At 44.5% G+C, this 25,927-nt stretch overlaps 1 protein-coding gene across 5 annotated transcripts in view; it reads right to left on the reverse strand.

Annotated features, from left to right (window-relative positions):
* Positions 1-25,927, reverse strand: part of SGK1 (serum/glucocorticoid regulated kinase 1) — a 149,112-nt gene that overhangs the window by 3,652 nt on the left and 119,533 nt on the right. For 2 of the 5 annotated variants that reach the window (XM_030809707.1, XM_003255746.4), the window contains 5 exons: positions 1,615-1,690; positions 1,130-1,205; positions 579-683; positions 391-474; positions 140-271 (listed from right to left, as the gene is read on the reverse strand). In XM_030809707.1, coding sequence (XP_030665567.1) covers positions 140-271; positions 391-474; positions 579-683; positions 1,130-1,205; positions 1,615-1,685 — 468 coding nt within the window. In that variant the 5' untranslated portion in view covers positions 1,686-1,690. Of the gene's footprint in view, positions 1-139; positions 272-390; positions 475-578; positions 684-1,129; positions 1,206-1,614; positions 1,691-1,838; positions 2,056-2,649; positions 3,147-4,743; positions 4,922-25,927 lie in introns of those variants that run through there. The other 3 variants (XM_003255747.3, XM_003255744.4, XM_003255745.3) reach the window with 3 other exon arrangements.

Raw genomic sequence — 25,927 nt, forward strand, 5'->3', positions numbered from 1 at the left:
ATAAACCTGACAGGTTGAAGGAAATGCTAATTCTGGTAACATTCTCCCCACCAAGTATCTCTGAAAACTTCCTTCTCAAACTAAAACAAAGCAGCCTGTGCAGAGACACTAAGAGTTGACTTGTATTCCCCCTGCTCACCTCTCCACCATTAATGTAGTCTAGGACAAAGTACAACTTGTCAGCAGTCTGGAAAGAGAAGTGAAGGCCCACCAGGAAAGGGTGCTTCACATTCTTCAACAGAACATTCCGCTCCGACATAATATGCTTCTCCTAGGAAAATGACGATTCCGATTTAGTGGCAAGTTTCAACTTGGCACCAACATTCCAAGATCAAGATTATTCAAGGAGTGTCTACCTCCAATGCCAGCCCCATCAAGCACATCTCATACCTCTTTCTTTTTCAGGATTGCTTTCTTCTGTAAAACTTTGACTGCATAGAACACTTCTTCTGCCTTGTGTCTTGCTAGAAGAACCTGAAATTTCAATTTAAAAAAATCATTTTTCTATCCTCATCCAGGGAGAATGTAAAAGAGGACGCAAAGGAAGTGTACCAAAAGATCTTCAGATTTGAAATTACCTTTCCAAAACTGCCCTTCCCGATCACTTTCAAGAAGTGAAAGTCAGATGGTTTAGCATGAGGATTGGACGACGGGCCAAGGTTGATTTGCTGAGAAGGACTTGGCTAAAAAAAAAAAAAAGAAATTCTTTTAGTATCATTGCTTCAAAGGAAGACATCTATAATATAAACGACGTAGAAGATGTTACATCTACAAATGACCGAGGCAAATGCCCATACATCTAGAAACATTCAAAACTACATTTCATGACAAGTCATTTCAAATGAGTATGGAAACTGCACACAATCATGTTGTTTCCGACAGAGAAAACCTTTTTATGAAATACGTCTTTTAAAATAACCACTTTGGAGGTAAAATATGCCCAGGAAAAAATAAAATAATATTCTGACTCAATACTTAAATATTTGTATCACTTGTTATGCCATAAAGTAATGAAGCATTCCTGCCTTGATACTAATTTCTAGAAATGCTATTTTAATCCATTAATGTAGGAATACTAACTGACTCCCTTACAGTTCTCCACAGATGCACGGCACATAGAAAAACTTACTGGAGGAGAAGGGTTGGCATTCATAAGCTCAGGTTCCTGAGGTTGGGAGATTTTCAAGATGGACTGAACTTCAGGGCTGCAGGGAATAAAGGGCACGATTTAGAATCCAGCTCGCCACTAGGGGGCATACCAACATCAAAAGTGAGTTTCTGGCTCTACCGACTTCTACCTGGATAATTCACTGTTTAAACTGTAAATACCCCAATACATTAGTCACTTAAAGAAAACAGTAAACCCCATTAAATACAGAAATAAGAATTGTTGCTCATGGAGAAAGGCCGTGAATTCGGCCGACACGAACCATTTATCTTACATCTCCAGTTCAAGCCAAATCAGCAAATTAATGTTTAAAATGTGTCAAATATATTAGAATTTAAGGAGAAATGAGATCCCCACCCCAGAAGTCTTCGCCGTGATGAGAATATTTACCGCTGGCAAATTCAAACTATACTAGTTATTATTTCCTCAAATCCGGTCAAACTTACTGTTTGCATGCATAGGAGTTATTGGCAATCTTCTGAATAAAGTCGTTCAGACCCATCCTCCTCTGCTTCATGAAAGCTGTGGATGAAGGAGGAAAAATAAAGAAACGTTTAGACGGCTTCATAACGTCCGGCGCGACATACACTGATCTGATCCGGGACTTTCAAAAGATTTCCACTTTGCGTCTCCTGGAGCAGAAGTCCCGCAAGATTTTTCCCGCACTCACCGATGAGAATTGCCACCATGCCCCTCATCCTGGAGTAAGTGAGGGTGCCCTTAGCAGCCTCGGTTTTAACCGTCATCACCACCACGGGGAGACAGAAAGACGTCAGCGCTCAAAGACCGGCTCGGCGTATGCTGCGCCGGGCCGCGCGCTCGGCCTTATAAACAAGGCACCGCCGCGGGGGCGGGGCCTGCCGGACAATGAGAAGTGGCCCCGCCCTTCGCCTCGCCCCTCGCCCCGCCCCGACCGCCTCGCGGTTTGTTGGCGGCTACGCTGCCTGCGGCGGGCGGTTCTGTCCCCATTGAGAGGGCGAGCCCCGGGCGGGGGCGCGAGGACCGCCCGGGGACGGCCTGGCGCGGGGCCGTTATCAGTCTCCATCGGCTCCTGGGGCAGGAGAGAGGGAACGCGCCGGCGGAGGGCGCGGGGAGGGCCGGAGAGCCCGGGGTAGTTTTCCACCTCTCATTTATTCCGCCGCCCGAGAAAGCCGGGTTCGCAGCGCCGAAGCGCTTCCCGGCGGGTGCGCGGCGGCCACGGTGGCTTCGCTCACTCTCCCTGCAGATTCCTTCTCCCCGGCCTGGCGCCGTCCTGCGGCGGGACCCCCACCGTCCTCCCTAGCCGGAGCTGGCGGTGCGCGCCACCCTCCGGGGTTTATCCCTGGGGCGCAGGGCTGCGCGCGCGACCTCGTCTTGCCAGGTCCTCCAGTTCCCGCCGCCGGGACCCCGGCCCCGAGAACTCCGACGAAAGCCGGCCCCTGCCGCCGAGCCGCTCTGGGAAAGTGAGCCAAGTCCCCAGCGGGGCCGGCGGCGGCGCTTACCCAGTCCGCTCAGTAGGAAGGACTCGCTCCTCTTCTGCGCCTCGGCCCTCTTTTTGTGGCGGGGCCGCAGAAGGGACTCGAGCCGGGCCCTGGCCAGCGCGCCCTGCATCTCCCCCATAGGCAGCGGGCGGCGGGGCGCGCGGCAGACGAGAGCGACCGGCGAGCACTGACGTTTCCTTGAAGGAGCCGCCGTGACTCAGGCCGGGCAAGATTTCCTGCCCCGAGTCCCAAAACAAACAAATGGCCCTTGTGCACGGTCGGGTCGCTTCCGAAAACGCCTTTTTTGTGCTTTTGGCCAAAACCAAGCAAGGCTGAAAAATCCCAGAACTTGGAAGAGGAGGGAGGAAGGAAAGAAAGAGGGAAAGGGGGGAGGGAGAGGTCAGGAATGTGGAGGGGAGGGGGCGGAAATAAAAGTCGTCTCTGCACTAAAGGAAAAAGTACAATCTGCATTTCACTTTTTTTTTTCGAAGTAATCTCTGAGAACATTTTGTCCGTTCCGCATGTAATTTTTTTCCTTGCATTTTAAATCTCTGCCATGCCAAGAACACGTGAGGAGGTAACAAGCGAAGGGAGGGGTAGCTTTGCCCGGGGGCCGACCTGGCGTGACCCGGGCATCCTCGATTCCTCTGTGGGGCCTGCTCCTCTCCCGCTGTCCCATCTGAAAACCCTGCAGGTCATGATACATGGTCTTAAAATCGTCCCTACCCACCCTGGGTTTAACTCAAGGCTGCCCCAGGACTTCTTAGTTTTGCCACCTCGCTCGCTCTTTATGTGAATCCCACATAAACTGTGACTTTATCCTGAAAGATTAGCCGGGTGACTCCGCTGCAGAAGGCAGGGAAGAGAGAGAAGCTGGAGGCGGCGGCCCGGACTCTGCAGAGCAGCGATGCCGGTGCCTTCCAGTAACCCCGCGGCTGGGGGATGTCTGGGAGCCGCAGCCTGACCGCCGGCGAGGGGACGTGAGCCAGTGCTGGCCGGGGAGCCGCGAGCACAGCGACTGGGCCCGGAGCTGGCAGTTACAAGTTACCACTATTCATAGGGCCAGATACCTGGTGCTCGCTGTTGCTGTCTGCGGTGGCTGCCCTGCCATGACCTCTTGCTGCCAAGGGCTCTGCCATTTTAAAGTTGCCTACTGGATCTGGCACAGTCCCGAAATACCAGCTGTCAAACCAGGAATAGCATGTGAAACGCCTTTTCCTTGTTCTTGGGCAGGGGTTTGTTTTGCAGGCAAAACCACCCCCACTTGCCCTAAAGTGAGCTCTAGTCTCAACTCCTTGGTTTGCTTTGTTGCAACAGTCCCAAACCGAGAGAAGGGAAACACACATTCTCCCTCCTGGAGTCTGGCTGGGAAAGTTTGCTCAGTGCCCACACTTATAAAAAGCATTTACTGGGGCCGGGCGCAGTGGCTCACGCCTGTAATCCCAGCACTTTGGGAGGCCGAGGCAGGCGGATCACGAGGTCAAGAGATCTAGACCATCCTGGCTAACACGGTGAAACCCCGTCTCTACTGAAAATAGAAAAACTAGCCAGGCGTGGTGGCGTGCGCCTGTAGTCCCAGCTACTCGGGAGGCTGAGGCAGGAGAATCGCTTGAACCCGGGAGGCGGAGGTTGCAGTGAGCTGAGATCGTGCCACTGCACTCCAGCCTGGCAACAGAGCGAGACTCCGTCTCAAAAAAAAAAAAAAAAAAAAAAATCACTTACTAGTACCTGAAATTGACATGCTAACCTAAAGCAATGTTTAGGCAATTTCAAATCACAGTAACTGGCCCATGTCTGCTTCCTTTTGTACGGAATCTTCATGGAATATGACTTTGTTATTGCCAATGCCACCCATATGTCATGTCCCACCTTTCAACTAGCCTAGCCCAGCCTAGCTCTGCTCCCACCTGGTTCCTTCCCCTCTTGAGAGAGCAGATTTTGCCCAGGCTGCCCAGAAACATCAACCTGCACACAGACTTTTCATGTTTGTTTTCAAACATTAAGAAACCTACAACCAGAGACCCTCTCCTACACCCCACCTTATGTGCCTTCCCCATGCCAAGTAACCCCAAATCCTTTGAGGCATCTGCAGAATACAGTACGGTAAGTACGAACCTTTCAAAGGGGGTTTTATAGCTGCTGCTTCTTTCATTCTTCGGGTTGCCCAAGGATATGCAGGTTGGGGATTACTTCTGGAGGCTGGAGGTAGAGCCCAGTTATGGCTGGAATAAGCCTGCCTGCTACATGCCTCTGATAAGCTGGAATTCTGAGATGACATAAGAGCACGAGCCAGAGACGGCTATCCCTGTTCTGTTATGAACCCCACTTCATATCAAGGCAATTTAAATACAGGAAGGGAGCAAGCTGCAAAGTTCAACACTGGGCCATTTATTCTCCCCATTGCGACATCACTCAGAAAATTACAGTCATCAGCGTCCTAGCTTTATTACACCCCCAGCACGCACACAAGAAATGTAACTTAACTGATGATCCTCACAAATCAGTCCGGAAAAAATTCAAAACACATGCACAGGGTTCATTTTCTCAGAGGCTCTGTGGCATGCATTCCGGGAGGAACGTGGCATTCAAGTCGGAGGGCTCTACGCGGAATAGAGAATAGATGCAACCGTATGATTTGTGGTTGGAAAAGAAAGGAACGTCTGATGTACTCCTTCCTCCCCTACCCTAATGTTCAGCACTTGGAGACGGATGGTCGGCTCAACTTATAATTTAACCGAGAGAATCAAGTTGTTGAGGCTGGCTTTTCTTCCAACCGGATACCTGATGGGTGGAGCAGGCGCCCCCTGTTCTGTCCCAGCAACCTACTAAGACTTCCGAACAGGAAGGTGACACACGGCGGAGGGGTGCTTGGGGGGAGGGGGCGACGGGGGAGCTGTGTGTGACGCGCGCCTGTTAACACTGCACAGGCATTAGGTTGCCCTGTAGCTGCTATTCAAACGCTTGATCTATCCTTCCTTCCTGTCGCCAGCCTCTTTCTTTGGTCCAGATAGTCCTCCTACTGGGAGGAATCCGGCCCCTTTCCTCATACTCCCTGGTGGCGAAGCGGTCAGAGTAGCCTCCCGAACTGTTTGTAAATGCAACCTAGAGGGCGATCGAGTTATCTGGGAGAACTTGCACCATATACGCGACTTCCCCCACTTGTCTCCTGAGGTTCTATTGGTCCAGGGAATTTCCCTACAACACCTTGTGCAGTCATAGAAAGTATAGACGGCTTGATATGAGATAGGCTAATTACCTCCCCACTCCTCCAAGCGAATTGTCTCACATTTATGTCTCGGTGCTGGGAAAATTGCAGTCAAAACCCTCAAGTGGGAATGACTGACAAGGATGAAAAGTTTGCACTGAAACTAAATGTTTCCCAGTGCATGTGCATTTTAATGCTTCAGAAAAAATTTTTTCACTCTTCTATTTTATTTCTCTATTGTCTGATGGACTATAAATGCTAAAACCTGAGAGCTTCACAAAGATATGACTTTTTCCATTTAATTTTAAAAGGCTTATAAATTACTGATATTTCTCAACATATTAGAGAAAATATTTTGAAAAATATTTTTATAAGGACTTAACCATATTCACTCTTAAGACACTTCTTAAATGTATCAGCTGTAATGGTCATGATTTCCCGGGTATGTTATCTTCCATTGATAACAAGGCAATATAATTGTTTCATATTGTTCAAAGTACCATCAATTTTAGAACAATCCTATGCAGAGTTTAAGTTCCCATACTTTTTGATTCATTGTTTGATGCTCATAGAAACCTTTCCTGGAACGCCCTCAAAAAAGCTCATAGAAATACCAGAAAACATATTATAATTATAGAAAACATAATTATTACTCTAGAGAGAAACTGAGTGGATCAGTTTTTGTTGAAGGTTTGTCAGCAAAGGCATGTCTTTTTTTTTTTTTTTTTACAGAAAATGATGATGACAAATGAGTTTATTCATTATAGCTATTGTAGACAAGTCACTGGCAATGGTGGTTATTTAAATGTCTATTTATAGACACAGGTTGTATAGTAATTATTACCTTCCATATTCATAACTGTCAAAATTGACATGCAAAAAGATAAGAATGTGATACAGTAGATAACTAAGAGAACACTATCTCTAATCATAGTGTTAAAAGTTATTAAAACCCACAAAACTAATTATTTTATTTATTGCAGGGCTTATTTTTTTCCAAGACAGAGGTGATAATATTCTACACCCATTCCTTCTAAAAAGTGAGCCCATAGGAAAATTGATGGGAGGGTAGGAACATGATTTGGTAGTAAATTTTTTATGTCATTCAGGGGATAAATTAAAGAGAAGCCAGTGGGAACACTTGACATGGGAGGAATGAGAAGCTTTTTTTTTTTTTTTTTTGAGATAGAGTTTCACTCTGTTGTCCAGGCTACAGTACAGTGGTACAGTCACAGCTCACTGCATCCTCAACCTCCTGGGTTCAGGTGATCCTCCCACCTCGGACTCCTGAGTAGCTGGGACCACAGGCACAAGCCACCATGCCTGGTTAATGTTTTTATCTTTTGTAGATACATGGTCTCACTTTGTTGCCCAGGCTGGTCTCAAACTCCTGGGCTCAAATGATCCTCCTGCCTCAGCTTCCCAAAGTGCTGGGATTGTAAGTGTAAGCCACTGCGCCTCACCTGAGGAATGCGAATCTACATAGCAAGAAACCAGCAGATCTTTCTCAGGCTGAAAACTTACCCATCTCCATCTTGGCAGTGTTGTCAATGTCTGATTTAGTATAATCCAATCAATGATTAAAAAAAAAAACAACACCAGCTAGAATGCAATATGATAGGTAAGGAATCGCATGTATGTGACAACTTTATTTTTGGTTCTCAGGATTGACCTAGAAAATGGTGTCCACAGAACTTTACATAAGATTATGGAAAACGATACATTGGTCTGGACAGAAGAGTAAATTGGAAAAATTTGTAAGTCAATATTTAATACTATTGGTAAACTCGAGAGGAGACTGTGGTGGCCAGGTGCAGGGGCTCACGCCTCTAATCCCAGCACTTTGGGAGGTTGAAGCAGGAGGATCAGTTGAGCTCAGGAGTTTGAGACCAGCCTGGGCAACATAGTGAGACCCTGTCTCTAAAAAAAATACAAAAATTATCCATACATGGTGGCACGCCTGTAGTCCCAGCTACTTGGGAGGCTAAGATGGGAGAATCGCTTGAGCCCAGGGTGTTGAAGGTTTCAGTGAGCCAAGATCTTGCCACTACACTCTTGCCGGGGCAGCAAAGTGAGATGCTATCTCAAAAAAAAAAAAAAAAAAAAAAAAGGACTCTGGGCTTACTGAAAGCCATATATTATTGGCATGCCTTTACTGTTAGGTATTTGCATTTTAAAAGGCCACTTGTCAACTCAAAATATTTAATTTGCAATGATAAAATGTCAAGCATTCAAACAAGAAACAGGTCTGAGAGCTTTGGGGTGAGGCCTCCCACAGTATCTGGCCTGGTCGGCCTCCTCTCTATTCTCTCCAAGGTGAACCTACATGGACATCTACTTCCCCCACAAGTCCAGCAGCCAGAATCCTTCCTAAGACACATATTAAAGGTGTAACTGACACGAAGACAATCTAAAGGGCTCTCTTTCACCCCCACTTTATTTACAAAGGGCCAATAATAAATAAGGAGTCTGGATTTCTGGTGGACATCTTTTGTCAAACTAAGGTGAAACCTGAAAGCTTTAATTTGCTCAGTATAAATCTCTCTCCAAGTCTCTCCCGTTTCTTTTCTTTCTTTCTTTTTTTTTTTTTGAGACAGAGGAGTCTTACTCTGTCACCCAGGCTGGAGTGCAGTGGTGTGATCTCAGCTCACTGCAGCCTCTGCTTCCCTGGTTCAAACAATTCTCCTGCCTCAGCCTCCTGAATAGCTGGGATTACAGGCACGTGCCACTACTCCCAGTTAATTTTAGTACTTTTAGTAGAGATGGGGATTCACTATGTTGATCAGACTGGTCTCGAATTCCTGACCTCAAGTGATCCACCTGCCTCAGCCTCCCAAAGTGCTGGGATTACAGGCATAAGCCACCATACCTGGCCCAAGTCTCTCCCATTTCTGAGCCTATAATCAATCTAGGAGGCAACAGAAGCTCGGGCCACCCCTAAGGACTTAAGGACTGTTTCCTGTAAACTCTGTGTGCCAATTGTAACAACAAAAGATACACGTAATAGTAACCAGCAATGGAAAAACCAGTTATGGGGATGTCTAGTTGGCGACAGCTGAGGCTTGCTACCTGTGAGGTTTTTTTGGTTTTTTTTTTTGATATGGAGTTTCACTTCATCACCCAGGCTGAAGTGCAGTGGCGCAATCTCGGCTTACTACAACCTCCGCCTCCCAGGTTCAAGTGATTCTCATGCCTCAGCCTCTCAAGTAGCTGGGATTAGAGGCACCTGCCACCACGCCTGACTAATTTTTGTATTTTTAGTAGAGACAGGGTTTTACCATGTTGGTCAGGCTGATCTTGAACTCCTGAGCTCAAGTGATCTGCCCTCCTCAGCCTCCCAAAGTGCTGGGATTACAGGCATGAGCCACCATGCCTAGCCGTACCTGTGAGATTTTAGACAAGGTATTCTCTAACCCTTAATCTTGTCATCTGTATAGCGGGGAGAATTATACTTGCCTCATATAAGTTGTGAAAAATAATGGAAATAGGCCAGGTGTGATGGCTTATGCCTGTAATCCTAGCACTTTGGGAGGCCAAGGTGGTTGGATCACTTGAGGTCAAGAGTTCGAAACCAGCAGGCCAACATGGTGAAACCCTGTCTCTACTAAAAATACAAAAATTAGCCAGAAATCACTTGAACCTGGAAGGCAGAGGTTGCAGTGAGCCGGGATCATGCCAATGCACTCCAGCCCAGGAAACAGAGTGAGACTCCATCTAAACAAACAAACAAAAAAAATGGAAATAAAGAATTTAGTAAGCGCCTCTCTCATGTTGGAGTTTTAAGTAGAAAATATGATCTGTGTATATTTGCCAGCCCCACCCTATGCACATCACAAGTACAAACAATACTGTCGCACAGTGCAAAGGGTTCCAACAAATCAAAACAATACATCAAGTAATTATGGGCTGTGAGTAAGGCACTTGGGAGGCCTATGTGACAGGAATTCCGTGAAAGGCCTGAACGATTATCCAAACTCCCCCTCCTCCATTCAGTCTCCCTCACAGACGGTGCTCCTGAATGTGCTGTATCAAGAAACGAAATGCCATGATTACTGAATAAAGACTTGTTTACCAAGTGTTTGCAGCAAAGACTGAAGTTTAGTGTGAAAAAGTGGAGAGCAAACCAAAACTAACTCAAGAAAGTTTGTACTTGCTCGAGGAAACAACAGAAGGCAAATATAGACCTATTGAGAGGCTGGAGTCACTGAAAGAAGATCAGAGGCCAGTCAGTGCTTATCGTGCTTTTTCTAGGTCAATAAGCTTATCCTGCAGGAATGAGAAGAGGAACAAGATCCAACTGAACCTGGCCTCTGTTAGTTTTAATCATTCAGATCTCTGTGGTGCACCTCTTTCATTTATTGATTTATTGTATTGATATATGTTGAACATATTTTGGGGTAACATGGTATTTTGAAACATGTATACAATGTGTAATGATGAAATTAGGATAATTAGGATATCCGTCATCTCAAACATTTATTTTTTCTTTGTGTTGAGAACATGCCAATTCTTCCCTTTTAACTGTTTGGCAATATACAATAACTTATTGTTAACTCTGATTTCCCTACTGCCATATCGAATGCTAGAACTTATTCCATCTATCTAGCTGTATTTTGTACCCATTAATGTGAATGGGTTCTTGACAGGCACTGTATTAAGCCCTGAATCTACCAAGGATGTCATGATGGGCGGCGTTGCTGTACTCAGGGATGGTGTGGTCTGTATTTTGTAAAACGGAGCTGCACGTTCCCAAAAGCAAAGGTGAGCTTATAGACATTTCTGATTTTCCTCAGGCCCAGCTATGCCTTAATGTGATTAAAGTACAGCCTTGGGCGTGTTTGATCGTTTAGATTATCTAGTTTTTCAAGTGAGGAATGTGCTGGAAAGTCTTCTGCAGCTCTGATGTTGTACAGTTCTATAATGTCTGGGAAAAAAATAAACCCAGAAGGAACTTCTGGAGGCCCAGAACTACTCTCCTGGCATGGTTTCCTATAATAATGCCCCACACCCAGCTGATCCTTTAGAAGAACCTGTCCCCACCCCACCCCCACTCCCCACCCCCAGGCATTGGATCCTTAGGTCAGGAATTTGTGTGCTTAGTTATTTAAATCTCAGGTGTTTCTCTGGACCTTGAGTTCCTTGAAGGCCAGGCAGCACAATTTGTGTCTCTCACCTGCCTAACATTCTTTAATCAGGTCGCTGCCTGCCCCTCTGACCTCTCCTCCTACTTCCCCGTCCCTCCAGGTTTGCACCACTGTGGTGCTCTCTGTTCCCTTTGCAGGCCAAGCTAGTGTCTGCCCAAGGGACTTTGTCTTTGCTGTGCCCTTCACCTGGAATGCTTTCCTCCTCATGCTCACATGGCTGGCTCCTTCTTGTCATTCGGATCTCCCAGTAAATATCGCTTACAGGCCGGGAGCAGTAGCTCACGCCTGTAATATCAGAACTTTGGGAGGCTGAGGCGGGCAGATCACGAGGTCAGGAGATCAAGACCATCCTGGCCAACATGGTGAAAACCCGTCTCTACTTAAAAAAAAAAAAAATACAAAAATTAGCTGGGCGTGGCGGTGCGCGCCTGTGGTCCCAGCTACTTGGGAGGCTGAGGCAGGAAAATTGCTTGAACGCAGGAGGCAGAGGCTACAGTGAGCCGAGATCACATCACTGCACTCCAGCCTGGGTGACAGAGTGAGACTCCATCTCAAAAAAAAAAAAAAAAAAAATCACAGTGACACAGTGGACCAAAAGTAGCCAGCAGCTGACCATTCTTCGTCATTCGCTCTATTTCAATTATCTGCATATTAGTTTTATTATGTGACTTTTTCTGGGTTTATTGTTGATTTACCCAACTAGAAAGTAGTCTCTATGAGATAGGCATATCATGTTTGTTTGTTTAAGACACGGTCTTGTTCTGTCGCTCAGTCTGGAGTGCAGGGGTGTAATCGCGGCTCACCACAACCCCCGCCTCCCGGGCTCAAGCAATCTTCCCACCTCAGCCTCTCTAGTAGTTGGGACCACAGGTGTGTGCCACCATGCCTGGCTCATATTTTGTATTATTTGTAGAGATGAGGTCTTGCTGTGTTAGCCAGGCTGGTCTCGAACTCCTGGGCTCCAGTGATCTGCACACCTAAGCCTCCCAAAGTGCTGGATTATAGGCGTGAGCCACCGCGCCCGGCCCCTGGCCGGAATAATTATCTATATTATTTGCCACATCATCCCTGGTGTCCAGGAGAGGGCCTAGCCCACAGGAAGTGCTTGAGAAATAAAATGCTTTCATAATGGTTTGCATTAAACCCCCTCTATGTATGATATCATATGAATTTGGCTTATAGAAAAGTATGCCATTGTAACCTGTTTTACTCTTGTCATCCAACCAACTTTCCTCAAGAACTTTAGAACCTTTCCTCCTGCCAGGGGATGACACAGTCACCTCATAGAGTGTTTTCTTCCTGTCTTGCAGCCATGAAGTTCTCCATAATTTTTGCATTGCCAGAAAGCCTGAATGAACATTTAGCACAACCCCCTTCTACTTTATATCCCTTTATATCCTCTCAAAATAGCCTTCTCTACACAACGATAAGGACTTGATAAAAGGGCCCCTATTGTGCAGTCCCGGCCTGGACAAAGTAGTTTTAAAGCCATAGCAGAATGGCCATCAGGTTGTCAGAAATGACAAAAGCCACAGCACATGTGCAAGTGGTATAAATGCTTAGTGCCAAGTTAAGATACGAAACTACACTTTCATATCTCTATGATTATATGTGTGTGTGTGTATTACTGTTTTCCAGAGAGACAAAACCAATAGGACATATCCAGAGAGAGACAGAGAAAGAGATGGAGAAAGAGAAAGAGAAGAGAGGACATTTATTAGGGGAATTGGCTCATACAATTATGAAAGCTGAGAAATCCCATGGCAGGCTGTCTGCAAGCTGGAGACCCTGGGATGCCACTAGGGTGGCTCCGTCCAAATCTGAAGAACTGAGAATCCGGGGACTGCTGATGTAAGTCCTAGCGTCCAAAGGCCAAAGGCTGGAGAACCTGATGTCCAAAGGCCGGAGAAGAAGCATGTATCCCAGTTCCGGGAGAGTGAGTGACTTACCCACGGTTCTATCTAGGCCAGCAGGTGATTGGACACTACCCCCCATACACCCCTGTCCCTGCATTAGTAGGGGTGGGTCTTTTCTACTTAGTCTACCCAGACTCACACATCAATCTCCTTTAGAGGCACCCTCAAGGCCACACCCCAAAATAATGCTTTGCCAGTTCTCTACATATTCCTTAATCCAGTCAAGTTGACACTTAAAATTAACCATCACAAGTTCTCACCTTTCAACTTGGCAGCCATACACATCTCTCTGTATCACACTTAATCTCCAAATAAAGACAATAGCAAAGCGATAATTCCACCTAATATAATGCACCTGTGTACAACAGAAAACATACTAGTCCCTTCCCCAGAAGACAAGGTAAAGTCCTTGGGTGATGTTTACTCTTCTGCTGATATCCCATAACTTAAATACTGTGATATAAAATTAACAATACTTAAATACTGACATAAAGTCAATAAATCTTATAAATACTGATATAAAGTCAATAAATGTTGTGTTATATGATAAAGAAATAAGAGAATGAAAACAAAGATATTAATATATGTACATAGACGCACAACATATTCTTAACAAAACAGGGAGGAAATACTCATCACAGTTACAGTGCTTGTTTCTGTAACTGGTCATGTGATCATAGCTGGTATTTATAACTACCTTCCTTTACCACCCATTCTATATTTCCTTTACCTTCAACAAGAACCTCAGTTGATTGTGGTTCTTTATGTGGCAGGTGACCCAAACCTACATTTCTTTTTTTTTTTTTTTGAGATGGAGTCTCACTCTGTCACCCAGGCTGGAGGGCAGTGGCGCGATCTCAGCTCATTGCAAGCTCCGCCTCCCGGGTTCACGCCATTCTCCTGCCTCAGCCTCTCCGAGTAGATGGGACTACAGGTGCCCGCCACCACGCCTGGCTAATTTTTTTGTATTTTTTTTTTTTTTTTATTAGAGACAGCGTTTCACCGTGGTCTCGATCTCCTGACCTCGTGATCCGCCCGCCTTGGCCTCCCAAAGTGCTGGGATTACAAGCGTGAGCCACCGCGCCCGGCCCCAAACCTACATTTCTGAAGAGTCTGGGCCATTCACAGACTTACTTGGATTGAGTTGTTGTAATTTCTCATTGACCTTAATCACAGGACATGGTAATACTAAGAGACATCCTAAGGGATCTCCTGTATTTCAGACACACTTCTGGTTTTTTTGTTTGTTTGTTTTCCGAGACGGAGTCTCACTCTGTCACCCAGGCTGGAGTGCAGTGGCGCACGGTCTCAGCTAATTGCTACCTCTGCCTCCCGGGTTCAAGCAATTCTCCTGCCTCAGCCTCCTGAGTAGCTGGGATTACAGGCACACACCACTATGCCTGGCTAATTTTTGTATTTTAGTAGAGATGGGGTTTCAGTATGTAGGTCAAGCTGGTCTCGAACTCCTAACCTCAAATGATCCACTCGCCTCGGCCTCCCAAAGTTCTGGGATTACAAGCGTCAGCCACCGCGCCTGGCAGATATACACTTCTTTATCTCCATTGTGGAATAGTAGTCCAATTTCTCCCTATTATTTTGAATCAGTTACTCCAGCCAACATCATAACTCGTTTCTTAGCTTTTTGATTCAGAGGCATGAGGATCCCAAAGTGGCTGTGTGGTAGTCTTAACTTTCAGTTCAATGGAATCATTGTTGTGTCTCCGGAAGCACTCCTCCCTCTGGAACTAAGACCTCCAGGCCTGCAGATCATAAAGTCATGGGAACAGAAAGCAAAAATGTTTCCAATGGGTCACTAGGGGGAATGGTGAGTGGTGCCACTCCCATTTCCACCCCTTCCACCCCTTCCATTTCTGGAACTGTGGATCCTGGCTATGGGAGAAGCAGCACCATATACTGGATGTTGATTCAGAGCATAGACAACTTTCTGGAGAACCCTGCACCAAAATCATCACTGTAACTTCAAAAGGCCATTACGCCGTTCATTCTATTAACCCAGCTGCTCCAGGATGATGGGAAACATGGTTAAGACCAGTGAATTCCAGGAGCATGGGCCCACTGCGGCATCTCTTTGGCTATAAAAATGTATTCCTTGATCAGAAGCAGTGCTGTGTCTGTGTGGAATACCATGACAGGGGATAGGGCATTCTGGGAGTCCATGGATGGTAGTTGTGGCAGAAGCATTGTGTTCAAGGAAGGCAAATCCATATTCAGAATAAGTGTCTATTGCAGTAAGGACAAAACACTGCTTCTTCCATGATGGAAGCTGTCCAATATAATCAACCTGTGACCAGGTGGCTGGCAGATCACCCCGAGGAAAGGTGCCATATCAGAGGCTCAGTGTTCATTTCTGTTGCTGGCAGATTGGGCACTCAGCAGTGGCTGTAGCCAGGTTGGCCTTAGTGAGTGGACATCCATGTTGCCGAGTCCATGCATAACCTCCATCCTTGCCACCATGGCTACTTTGTTTATGAGCTCACTGGATGCAAGGGTAGTTGGGGAAAGGGGCTGTCTGGTATCCACAGAATGGGTCATCTTATCCACTTGATTGTTAAAAATGCCCCTCTACTGAGGTCACCCTTTGCTGAGAATTCATGTGGACACAAATATCTTTACCTTTTTTTTTTTTTTTGGCTCATTCAGAGAGGTCTATTCACAGATCACTTCCCCAAATTTCTTTGTCACCAATTTTCCAATCATGTTCTTTCCAAGTCTCTGACCATCCAGCCAAACTATTGGCCACAGCCCATAATTTGGTATATAATCGCATATCTGGCCATTTCTCCTTACAAGCAAAATGAACAACCAGGTGCTCGAGGTTCTGCTCACTGTGCGGATATTTTTCAGCACTGTCCTTCAGGGACCTGCCAGAAAGAGACCACAGTGCTGCAGCTGTCCACTTGAGTGATTTTGCAATTTTATATATAGAGATATATACATGTATGATAGCATCAGTAACTCAGAGGTGTTACCCATAGCATGAGGGTATGACACACAGGCTTCACCTCACACAGAGACATGAAAACAATAATCCACCAACTTCATACTAAGCAATAAACACTAAGATTTTTATTTCCTGAGGATTCCACGCCTTCATTTTCTGTTTTCTTGGCACACAGTAGATTTCAGAGCCACCACGCCTGGCCAACTTTTTTTTTTGAGTCAGGGTCTTGCTTTGTCACCCAGCCATGGAGTGATCATGGCTCACTGCAGCCTCAACCTCCCGGGCTCAAATCATCCTCCCACTTCAGCCTCCTGAGTATCTGGGGCTACAGGCACATGCCACCATGCCTAGCTATTTTTTTTCTTTTTTTTTTTTGAGACAAGGACTCCCTATGTTGCCCAGGCTGGTCTCAAGCTCCTGGGCTCAAGCGATCCTCCCACCTTGGTCTCCCAAAGTGCTGGGATACAGGTGTGAGCCACTCATGCAACCCAGACAATTTTTTTTTACAGACACTTTTTATAAAACTATTTGTTTCTGAGTTGTGATTATAGAATCCCTTTAACAAATAAGATTAGTTATCCCCCAAAGGATTGTTTGATGGTTTGGGGCCAAGCATTTCAGATACTGCATATTAACTATCTCTGTTATACAGGTGTGTGTGTGTGTGTGTGTGTGTGCATATGTGTATATATAAATATACACATATATTTTTGTGTGTCTGATAACACCAACTTTGTTCCCTAATCATCATTTCACAGAAGATACAAATGGAATCTAAAAGAATGAAAATAAGCTTTTGTATAAGACCACAAGAAAATTACAGAGAAGAAATGAAACAGATGTGAGCAAAAGATGGGGATCATACATAATGTCTGACCTTATAAACTACATAAACATGGTTACTTCAAGAAGCTACTACTATAATATTACTTATTATTTGTTTATACAATTTTGCTTAAAATTACCTTGTACTCTCTACTTAGAGCAAATGATTGTGCCAAATAGATAAGACTATTTCCATCAATTAGTATCTACAATTATTCTATTTCACAACTCACAAAGTGTTGCTTAAAAATCTAATTCCTTAGAACACAAGCACAGATCATCACAATAGACCTAGTTAAATTTCATTCTTCAAATCATGTTGTTTATATGCCTTATTATATACTAACATAAATCCAGTTTAGCAAGGTATTTAATAAGCCCTGACTTTACTTTTTAAAAGCAGAAATATTCTCTTTTCTCTCTTTACCACATTGTAAGTACTGTTTTTTTGGTTGTTTTTTTGTTTGTTTGTTTGTTTGTTTTGAGACGGAGTTTCACTCTGTCACCCAGGCTGGAGTACAATGGCACCATCTCAGCTCACTGCAACCTCCGCCTCCCGGATTCAAGTGATTCTCTTGCTTCAGCCTCCTGAGTAGCTGGGATTACAAGCACGCGCCACCATGCACGGCTAATTTTTGTATTTTTAGTAGAGACATGGTTTCACCATGTTGGCCAGGCTGGTCTTAAACTCCTGACCTCAAGTGATCGGCCCGCCTTGGCCTCCCAAAGTTCTGGAATTACAGGCGTGAGCCACTGCACCTGGCCCTAAGTACTGTTTTTATATCTACAATCTGCTCCTATATTCATAACTGATGGCCTTTTGACTTTTCCTTCTATAGTGGGAAAACAACAATCAAAGAGCAGAAATGGGGCCCTGTCATACATAGTTCCTTGCTTCCTTCCTTCCTTTTTTTTTTTTTTTTTTTTTTTTTGAGATAGAGTCTGGCTCTATCACCCAGGCTGGAGTGCAGTGGCATGATCTCGGCTCACTGCAACCTCCGCCTCCTGGGTTCAAGCGATTCTCCTGCCTCAGCCTCCCAAGTAGCTGGGATTACAGGTGCGCACCACCAGGCATGGCTTAATTTTTGTTATTTTCAGTAGAGATGGAGTTTTGCCATATTGGCTACACTGGTCTTGAACTCCTGGCCTCAAGTAATCCACCCACCTCAGCCTCCCAAAGTACTGGGATTATAGGCATGAGCCACCACGCCCAGCTTCCTGGCATACACAGTTTGTAACCCCCACTTGTCACTGTTCTCTTCCCACCTCCCATTATCTTTTCTTAGGACTTTGATTTTCTTGAAGATTATAGGTTTTTAAAAGGTTGAAAGGGACCTTGCAAAATCCCTCAGGACTGCTATTCCTTTTCTATCTCTTCTTAAAAATAATGTTAAAGAATTAAAATTAATATTATATACATTACAAATATTAGAAAGTACATTTACATGAGATGTGAAAGAGGCACACGATGGTAACAGACACACTAGACTTAGCTAGATTACTTCTAGGAATAATAGTGTCTTAAATAGGTTGCCTTGTTAGCACATGATACTACTGAATCTGAGTGCTTATCTTCCTCATATGTGCCAATTATGTTTTTGTCGAAGAGCAATCCTTTCTGATTTTCGCAGACTGCTTTCTGATTATTTGTCTCACAAAGAGACTGGGTAAAAGCATGTGGCTTTATTTTTGCCATTTCTAAAAATAACCCAACAACTATGCTGTGCACCGCTCACCTTAGCACTATCGTATTCATGTGTTCACATGTATAAAGGACAGTTCATAGTCAGCACATTCAATGCTTTTCTCCCTCTTTGTTTTAAAGTTCAAAGTTATTGTCTATACGAAAGTTGGGGTATTTCACCACTAGCCTATTTTATGCTCTTCATAAAATCATGAGCAGACTTTTTACCAAGGGCAAAAAAATCTTAAGAAACAGGAACATCCCCCTTCCCCCATACAACATTCCTGACAACCATTTATTAAGGTCTTTCTCTAATCTTTCACTGGAATCACCTCTACTTCCCAAACCATCTCTACCACTGTCAACTAGCATCAATCGTTAAAGTTCTTCGTTAGGCTGTGATCAAATATCCTCATGAAGGGTTTTTAAGGAATAGCTCTTCTACACATTCTCAAGGCGGGTGCCACAGTGGTGCTAAGGACATACTTATCAGTGAAATGAACATGTTCTCTTTAAGTTCCACAGTTAAGTCCACCTAGTATAATAGCTGACATTTCTTGAACGATTATACTAAGTGGCAGACACTATGCCTAGTGTTTGGTGTTTTGTTTTGTTTTTTTTTTTTGAGATGAAGTCTCACTCTGTCGCCTAGGCTGGAGTGCAGTGGCGTGATCTCGGCTCACTGCAACCTCTGCCTCCCGGGTTCAAGGGATTCTTCTGCCTCAGCCTCCTGAGCAGCTGAGACTACAGGCGTGCGCCACCAAGCCCAGTTAATTTTTGTATTTTTTTAGTAGAGAAGGGGTTTCACCATATTGGCCAGGCTGGTCTCAAACTCCTGAACTCGTGATCTGCCTGCTTTGGCCTCCCAAAGTGCTGGGATTACAGGCGTGACCACCCCTGGCCAAAAATTCTGCTTTTAATCAGTGAAATAATCTTCATCCTTACCTGTTCTAAGTAACAGCTCATCACATATTTGTAGGCAACTACTATTTTTTTTTATTTTTATTTTTTGAGACAAGGGTCTCACTCTGTCACCCAGGCTGGAGTACAGTGGCACAATCACAGCTCACTGTAGCCTGGACTTCCTGGGCTCAAGCACTCCTTCCACCTCAGCCTTCCAAGTAGCTGGGACCACCAGCGTGCACCTAATGCTAATTTGTGTATTTTTTGTAGAAATGGGGTATCACCAGGTTGCCCAGGCTGGTGTTGAACTCTTGAGTTTAAGCAATCCGTCTGCTTCGGCCTCCCAAAGTGCTGGGATTACAGGCATGAGCTATTGCACCTGGCTAACTGCCATTATTTTAACTTCTATTTACACTTTTTATTTGTATTCTACCTGCATCTATCCAATTTACCTACCTGAGCTCTCATGGGTGAAAACTTGCCTCCTTCTCCATAGAACCTAGCAAAGTGCTGGGCTGAAAGGGAGACAATGTATCTCACTCCTGTAAAACAAACCTGGTATTTGTCTAATTTCCTTCCTCTCTCAGCATTCTCTGCCCACTGGCAAGATCACATGGCAGTTTGAATCTCATCTTCTACTAACTGCACTTCCTCAAACACTTGTGTCCACATTTAAGCTAGTGAATTTTCATGGCATAGCTCCACTCTTGTCTTTTTGAAGCATTGAAAAAAGAATTGGAAAAGTTTGCAAGAGAGTTAACTTATGAGTTCTGTTTCAGCACTTATGATTCAACATTTAGTTTTCGGCAAAGTACTTAACTTTTTCAAGTATCCTCAGGGTTAACACCTATTTCGCTAATTTAACAGGGTGATTGGAAAGATCAGATGAAATTACTTCTGGGAGAACAGTTTGAAAACCCAAGTGCGTTATGTAATTTAATAACCACAAGAACATCACAGCCTAACTATTAATACAAAAATTTCCTCTAAAAGACACTTTTTTTTTTTTTTTTTTTTGGAGACAGGGCCTTGCTTTGTCCCCCAGGCTAGAATGCAGTGGCACTATCTCGGCTCACTGTAACCTCCGCCTCCTGGGTTAAAGCGATTCTCCTGCCTCAGCCTCCAGAGTAGCTGGGACTACAGGCATGTGCCACCACGCCCGGCTGATTTTTTTTTTTTTTTTTTTTTTTTTTGAGACAGAGTCCTGCTGTGTCTGTCGCCAGGCTGCAGTGCAGTGGTGCGACCTCCGCTCACTGAAACCTCCACCTCCCGGTTTCAAGGGATTCTCCTGCCTCAGTCTCCCGAGTAGCTGGGACGGGGCCCGCCACCATGCCCAGCTAATTTTTGTATTTTTAGTAGAGACGGGGTTTCACCATGTTGGCCAGAATGGTCTCAATCTCCTGACCTCGTGATCCGCCCGCCTTGGCATCCTAAAGTGCTGGGGTTACAGGCGTGAGCTACCGCGCCCGGCCCTGATTTTCGTATTTTTATAGAGATAGGGTTTTGCCATGTTGGCCAGGCTGGTCTCCAACTCCTGACCTCAAGTGATCCACCCGCCTCAGCCTCCCAAAGTGCTGGGATTACAGGCGTGGTGGGTCACCACGCCCGGCCTAAGAGCCAAAAGTTTAATCAGTGGGAAATGCTGACTGCCACGCTCATTTAAGAGGAAAGGTCAGGATTTCGTGAGCTGCGTCGTTCATTGACATCTACTTTAATGACTCCAGCCCACCCTGAGCTAATCTTTTCCTAAATCCTTTGCATTTTCTTTTTACTGTCAATTTACACCTTAACAAAATAAAGGAGTTTTAGAGTAAGATAGAATCAACTTCAATCAACTTCAATCAACTCTCATGAATTTGCTGGGGGCCCTCTGCTCTAAAATATAGTACTATTCTTGCCTCTGGCATCCCTGGTTTTACCTTCGTCTCCCTACCTCCCTCCCACCTCCATCCATCCCCCGCTCCCCCGTTCTTTTGAGTGCAGTGGCACGATCTTGGCTCACTGCAAACTCTGCCTCCCGGGTTCAAGCGATTCCCCCACCTCAGCCTCCTGAGTAGCTGGGATTACAGGCATGCACCACCATGCCTGGCTAATTTTTGTACTTTTGTATTTTCACCATGTTGGCCAGGCTGGTCTGAAACTCGACCTCAAATGACCCGCCTGCCTTGGCCTCCCAAAGTGCTGGGATTACAGGCGGGAGCCACTGCGCCCTCCTGGTCCACCCACTATTAACCCCTTATTTCCTACCCTTCACCTGCACCTCTTTGAGGGCCATTTCATTCCTGGAATAGCCTGTTTTCATTATTAGTTATGGGCCTATTTTCCTTACTGTGTACAATTTTAAAGTCATAAAATAATTTTTCTTCAAATGTTAAAAATTGTGTTTACATTTAACCAAATAAAACACTTGTTATTAAGGGCATATGTTCAAAAACCTTCTTTTCCATTTATTTTCTCTAAGTCAGGCATATAAGCTGATATCATGTCTTACATATTTTAAACTAAATTTGACCTGAAGTCACCTCTGTTCCTTGAATCTCTACCTGATTGCAGCTTAGCTTAGTATGTCTCCAAACTGAAAACCTAATTTAGAAGTACGTTATAAGTCCTCACTAAAAATGGTAGCTAGGTTCTTAGATATTGTAACTTTAAGTGAAATAAAGTATAAGGAAACCAATTTCACCACAAGCTAATTGATATAATGAGGAATTAACTTCCTATGGCATACTTATGGACATAAAAACATCACATAACTTCTAAATAAAGACCAAAACACTTCAAATACTGAACATTGAAATAAATTCCCGGTCTTGCCCAGGCGATCTCATCTCAGCCTCCCAAGCAGCTGGGACTACAGGGATCTTCTCCCTTTGTTTTTTTTCTAGCCCCACTTCCAGTTTGTTTCTACAGTACTTAGAGTGAGTTGCTGTTGTTTTTCTTCTTTGTTCTGTTGTCTCTTTATTTTCTTATGTTCCTTCCTGCACAGTGAAGTTGCTGTTGTTTTAGATTTTCTTTTTTTTTGAGTGAGGTCTTCTCACTCAGTCACACCCTGGCTGGAGCGATTAATAGCTAACACTGGGTACAGTGCCTAAGTTAGCCTTGCTTTGCAAGGAACTGTTAAAAAAGAAAAGAGAGGAGAGGAGAGGAGAGGGAGAGGGGAGGGGAGGAGAGGAGGAGGGGGGGGGAGGAGAGGGAGGGGAGGGGAGGGGGGGGGGAGAGGGAGGGGGGGGGGTGGGGAGGAGAGGGGAGGGGGAGGGGAGGAGAGGGGAGGGGAGGGGGGGGGGGGGAGGGGAGGGAGGGGGAGGGGGAGGGGAGGGGAAGGGAGGGGGGAGGGGAGGGGAGGGGAAAAATTAATAAAAACAACGAAGATAACTATTTACCCAATGATTCCACTTGAGGGTGGTAGACAACCCGAGCTTATCCTGGCAGCTCAGGGAACAAGGTGACACCAACCTTGGACAGGAAGTCCGTCCCATCCTCAAGGCACACTCACACTCACACCCACACTCATGCTCACTCAGACTGGGACAACGTGAACACGCCAATGAACCTCACATGTGTATCTTTGGGATGTGGGAAGAAAGTGGAGTTACATGGAGAAAACCTACGAAGACATGAGGAAAAACTGTGAACTTTACACAGACTGTGGCCCCAGCTGGAAATCTTTTTTTTTCCTCATCAACGTTATAACGACATGCTATATATATTTTTGTTACAACTAGCTGAGTCTCAGCCAATCACAGCAACCAAACTTCAGCTAATCACAGCAACTGAGCTTCAGCCAATCACAGGATGCCAACTGATCAGACGATGCCCAAATAAGGCAAATTTGGAGTTTTAACCAGTCAAGCTGTTTCTGTACCTCACTTCCAGTTCTGTCTATAAATGCTCCCTGTCCACCTATTTGCCCAGTGGAACTCTCTGAGCCTCCTTTGGTTCTGAGGGCTGCTTGATTGGAGAATCATTCTTTGTTCAAATAAGCCATTAAATTCAATTTGTCAAAAATTTTTCTTTTTTTTTTTTTGAGATGAAGTCTCGCTCTGTTACCCAGGCTGGAGTGCAGTGGCACAATCTCGGCTCACTGCAACCTCCACCTCCTGGGTTCAAGTGATTCTCCTGCCTCAGTCTCCTGAGTAGCTGGGATTACAGGCGCACACCACTATACCTGGCTAATTTTTATACTTTTTGGTAGAGACGAGGTTTCACCATGTTGGCCAGGCTGGTCTTGAACTCCTTACCTCAAGTGATGCGCCCGCCTCGGCCTCCCAAAGTGCTGGGATTACAGGCGTGAACCACTGCACCCGGCCTAGAAGTTTTTCTTTTCACAGTATTATATATCCTGTATTATGAGATAAACTTCTTGGGCAAAAAGCAAGCCATTAAAGGCTGAATATTTCAGCATGCCTAACTTAATAAAATTTAGGACATTTTAACTTTTGCTACGGTTAAAATCCACTAGATTTTTTTGATCTGCTGCCATATTAGTTTGATTTAAAATAATGAGAACAGATTTATTAAAATATGAAGTTGCATTTTACCTATTTTCCTTGTATTTTTTAAGTGAGAAAATTTCCTGGTATCATTTTAGCTACAATAAAATGCCTTTTAGGACTATGGAAATGAAAGATCTTGGACATAAATGATTTGGATAAAATGAGCACATGAAAATACTGTATGAAAATAGTTTTAAAAGAATCCTGAGGAATTAGAAAAACGAGCTATTGTGAAACACTGTTAGTTTAGCCTTTAGTAAAACAGCAGAAATAACAAGCAATTTTGGTCAGAACAAAGAGAAAGCGAAAATTGTAAGTTCCACAAAGGCAGAAACAGATTTTGCTCCAATTGGAAAGCTTCAGAAAGCTAAACCCTTCATTTACATAATCCAAGGCAGAGTGAGGGGCCTCTCTGTGTTGAGCTAAACTGAGCCTATAGTCACACATTCACACATTTGGCACTAGGACAGTTGTGAGGATAGGATCTGACAAACTTTTCACTGCCAAACATAACTCAGATGCTAGATGAGCATGACTCTAAGTATCTTTACACAGAGGAGTTTAGAAATAACATTTCCCTACTCACTGGAATAAATAACCCATCCTTGAACTTGGAACCCTCTAAACCATTGTAGATGGTTTAAGTCATGCAAAACAAAGTGCTTTTTGCTTTCTAGATCTTAGCTTAAGAATGCAATATTTTATCTAAATGACTAGGCAACTAAGGTTCTCTCCAATTTGAGGATTTTAAGTCTAGCCATATGTCTATTTCCAGGAAGCTTATCAGTTTTGTGTCTGGGGCTCCAGATAATGGAATACAGCAAATTATAAGCTTCATGGTTCAGCAGAAAAAATGAGTTTGGGGTCCAGTAATGTATAAAATAGTAACAGTAATGATAAAACAAAATGCATTCTTCTTTCAAACCATAGTTAGTAAATCCCATGAAAGTGTAATCCTAGATAAATGTAATCTCATGTAAATGACATAATTCTTTCTCCAAGTAAAAAGAGCTAACATAAATGGACCACTAATTATATGTTAACACAGTTATAAATACCTTTACTGCATTATCTTTTTTAATCCCCACAAAATTCTTTAATCTATTATTACTATTTCATTTTTGCATGTATAAGAAATGAAAGGACAGAGGGCTAAATAATTTGCCCAGCCAGGCACGTGACTGTAATCCCAGCTACTCTGGAGGGTGAGGCGGGAGGATCACTTTTTTTTTTTAATTTAAAAAGAGATGGGGTCTCACTATGTTATCCAGGCTGGTCTTGAACTCCTGAGCTCAAGTGAGCTACATGCCTTGGCCTCCCAAAGTGCTGGGATTACAGGTATGAGCCACTGTGCCTGGCCACGAGGATCACTTGAGCCCAGGAGTTCAAGTCCAGCCTGGGCATCAGAGTGAGACTCTGTCTCAAACAAAGAAAACAAAGAAAAAATAATAATTTACCCTAAAAAAAAATAAAAAAATAATAAAATATTAATAATTTGCCCAAAGTCACACAGGTAGTAAGCACTGAAATCTGTGGCAAACTCAGAAGGCCTGACTCAAGAGTTCATGACACAACCACAACAGATTGTACACTACTGGGCAGTTTCCTGCTGGCCAACTCTGATGTGAGGTCAGTTGACTAAAAGAGATGTGGTTCAGGAAGCTGAGAATGATTATGGTTACCTGTTCTAAGATAGAGAAATTGATTTTAAAAACTTCGAGTTGAAGTACGGGATGCCAAAAACCACATATGAGTGACAGAGTGAGTGGGTCTCTTTCTGATGGATTAAGTCTTCAAAAAGACTTTCAGAACGAATCTCTATCTACCTTAATTTTGGGCAGTGTTAATTGTATTCATTTTTTCTACACATTTGATTGTGCATATACCATGGACAAGGAGGTTTGTTAAAAACTGAATGTATAAGGCCGGGTGCAGTGACTCCCGCCTATAATCCCAGCACTTTGGGAGGCTGAGGTGGACAGATCACTTGAGCTTAGGAGTTTGGGACCAGCCTGGACAACATGGTGAAACCCCGTCTCTACAAAAAACAAAAAAATTAGCTGGGCATGGTGGCTTACGGCTGTAGTCCCAGCTACTTGGGGGGCTGAGATAAGAGGATCGCTTGAACCTGGGAGGTCAAGGCTACAGTAAGCTGTGATCGCACCAC

The sequence above is a fragment of the Nomascus leucogenys genome, chromosome 3, assembly GCF_006542625.1.
Source record: "Nomascus leucogenys isolate Asia chromosome 3, Asia_NLE_v1, whole genome shotgun sequence".
In the NCBI taxonomy this organism is placed as follows: Eukaryota; Metazoa; Chordata; class Mammalia; order Primates; family Hylobatidae; genus Nomascus; species Nomascus leucogenys.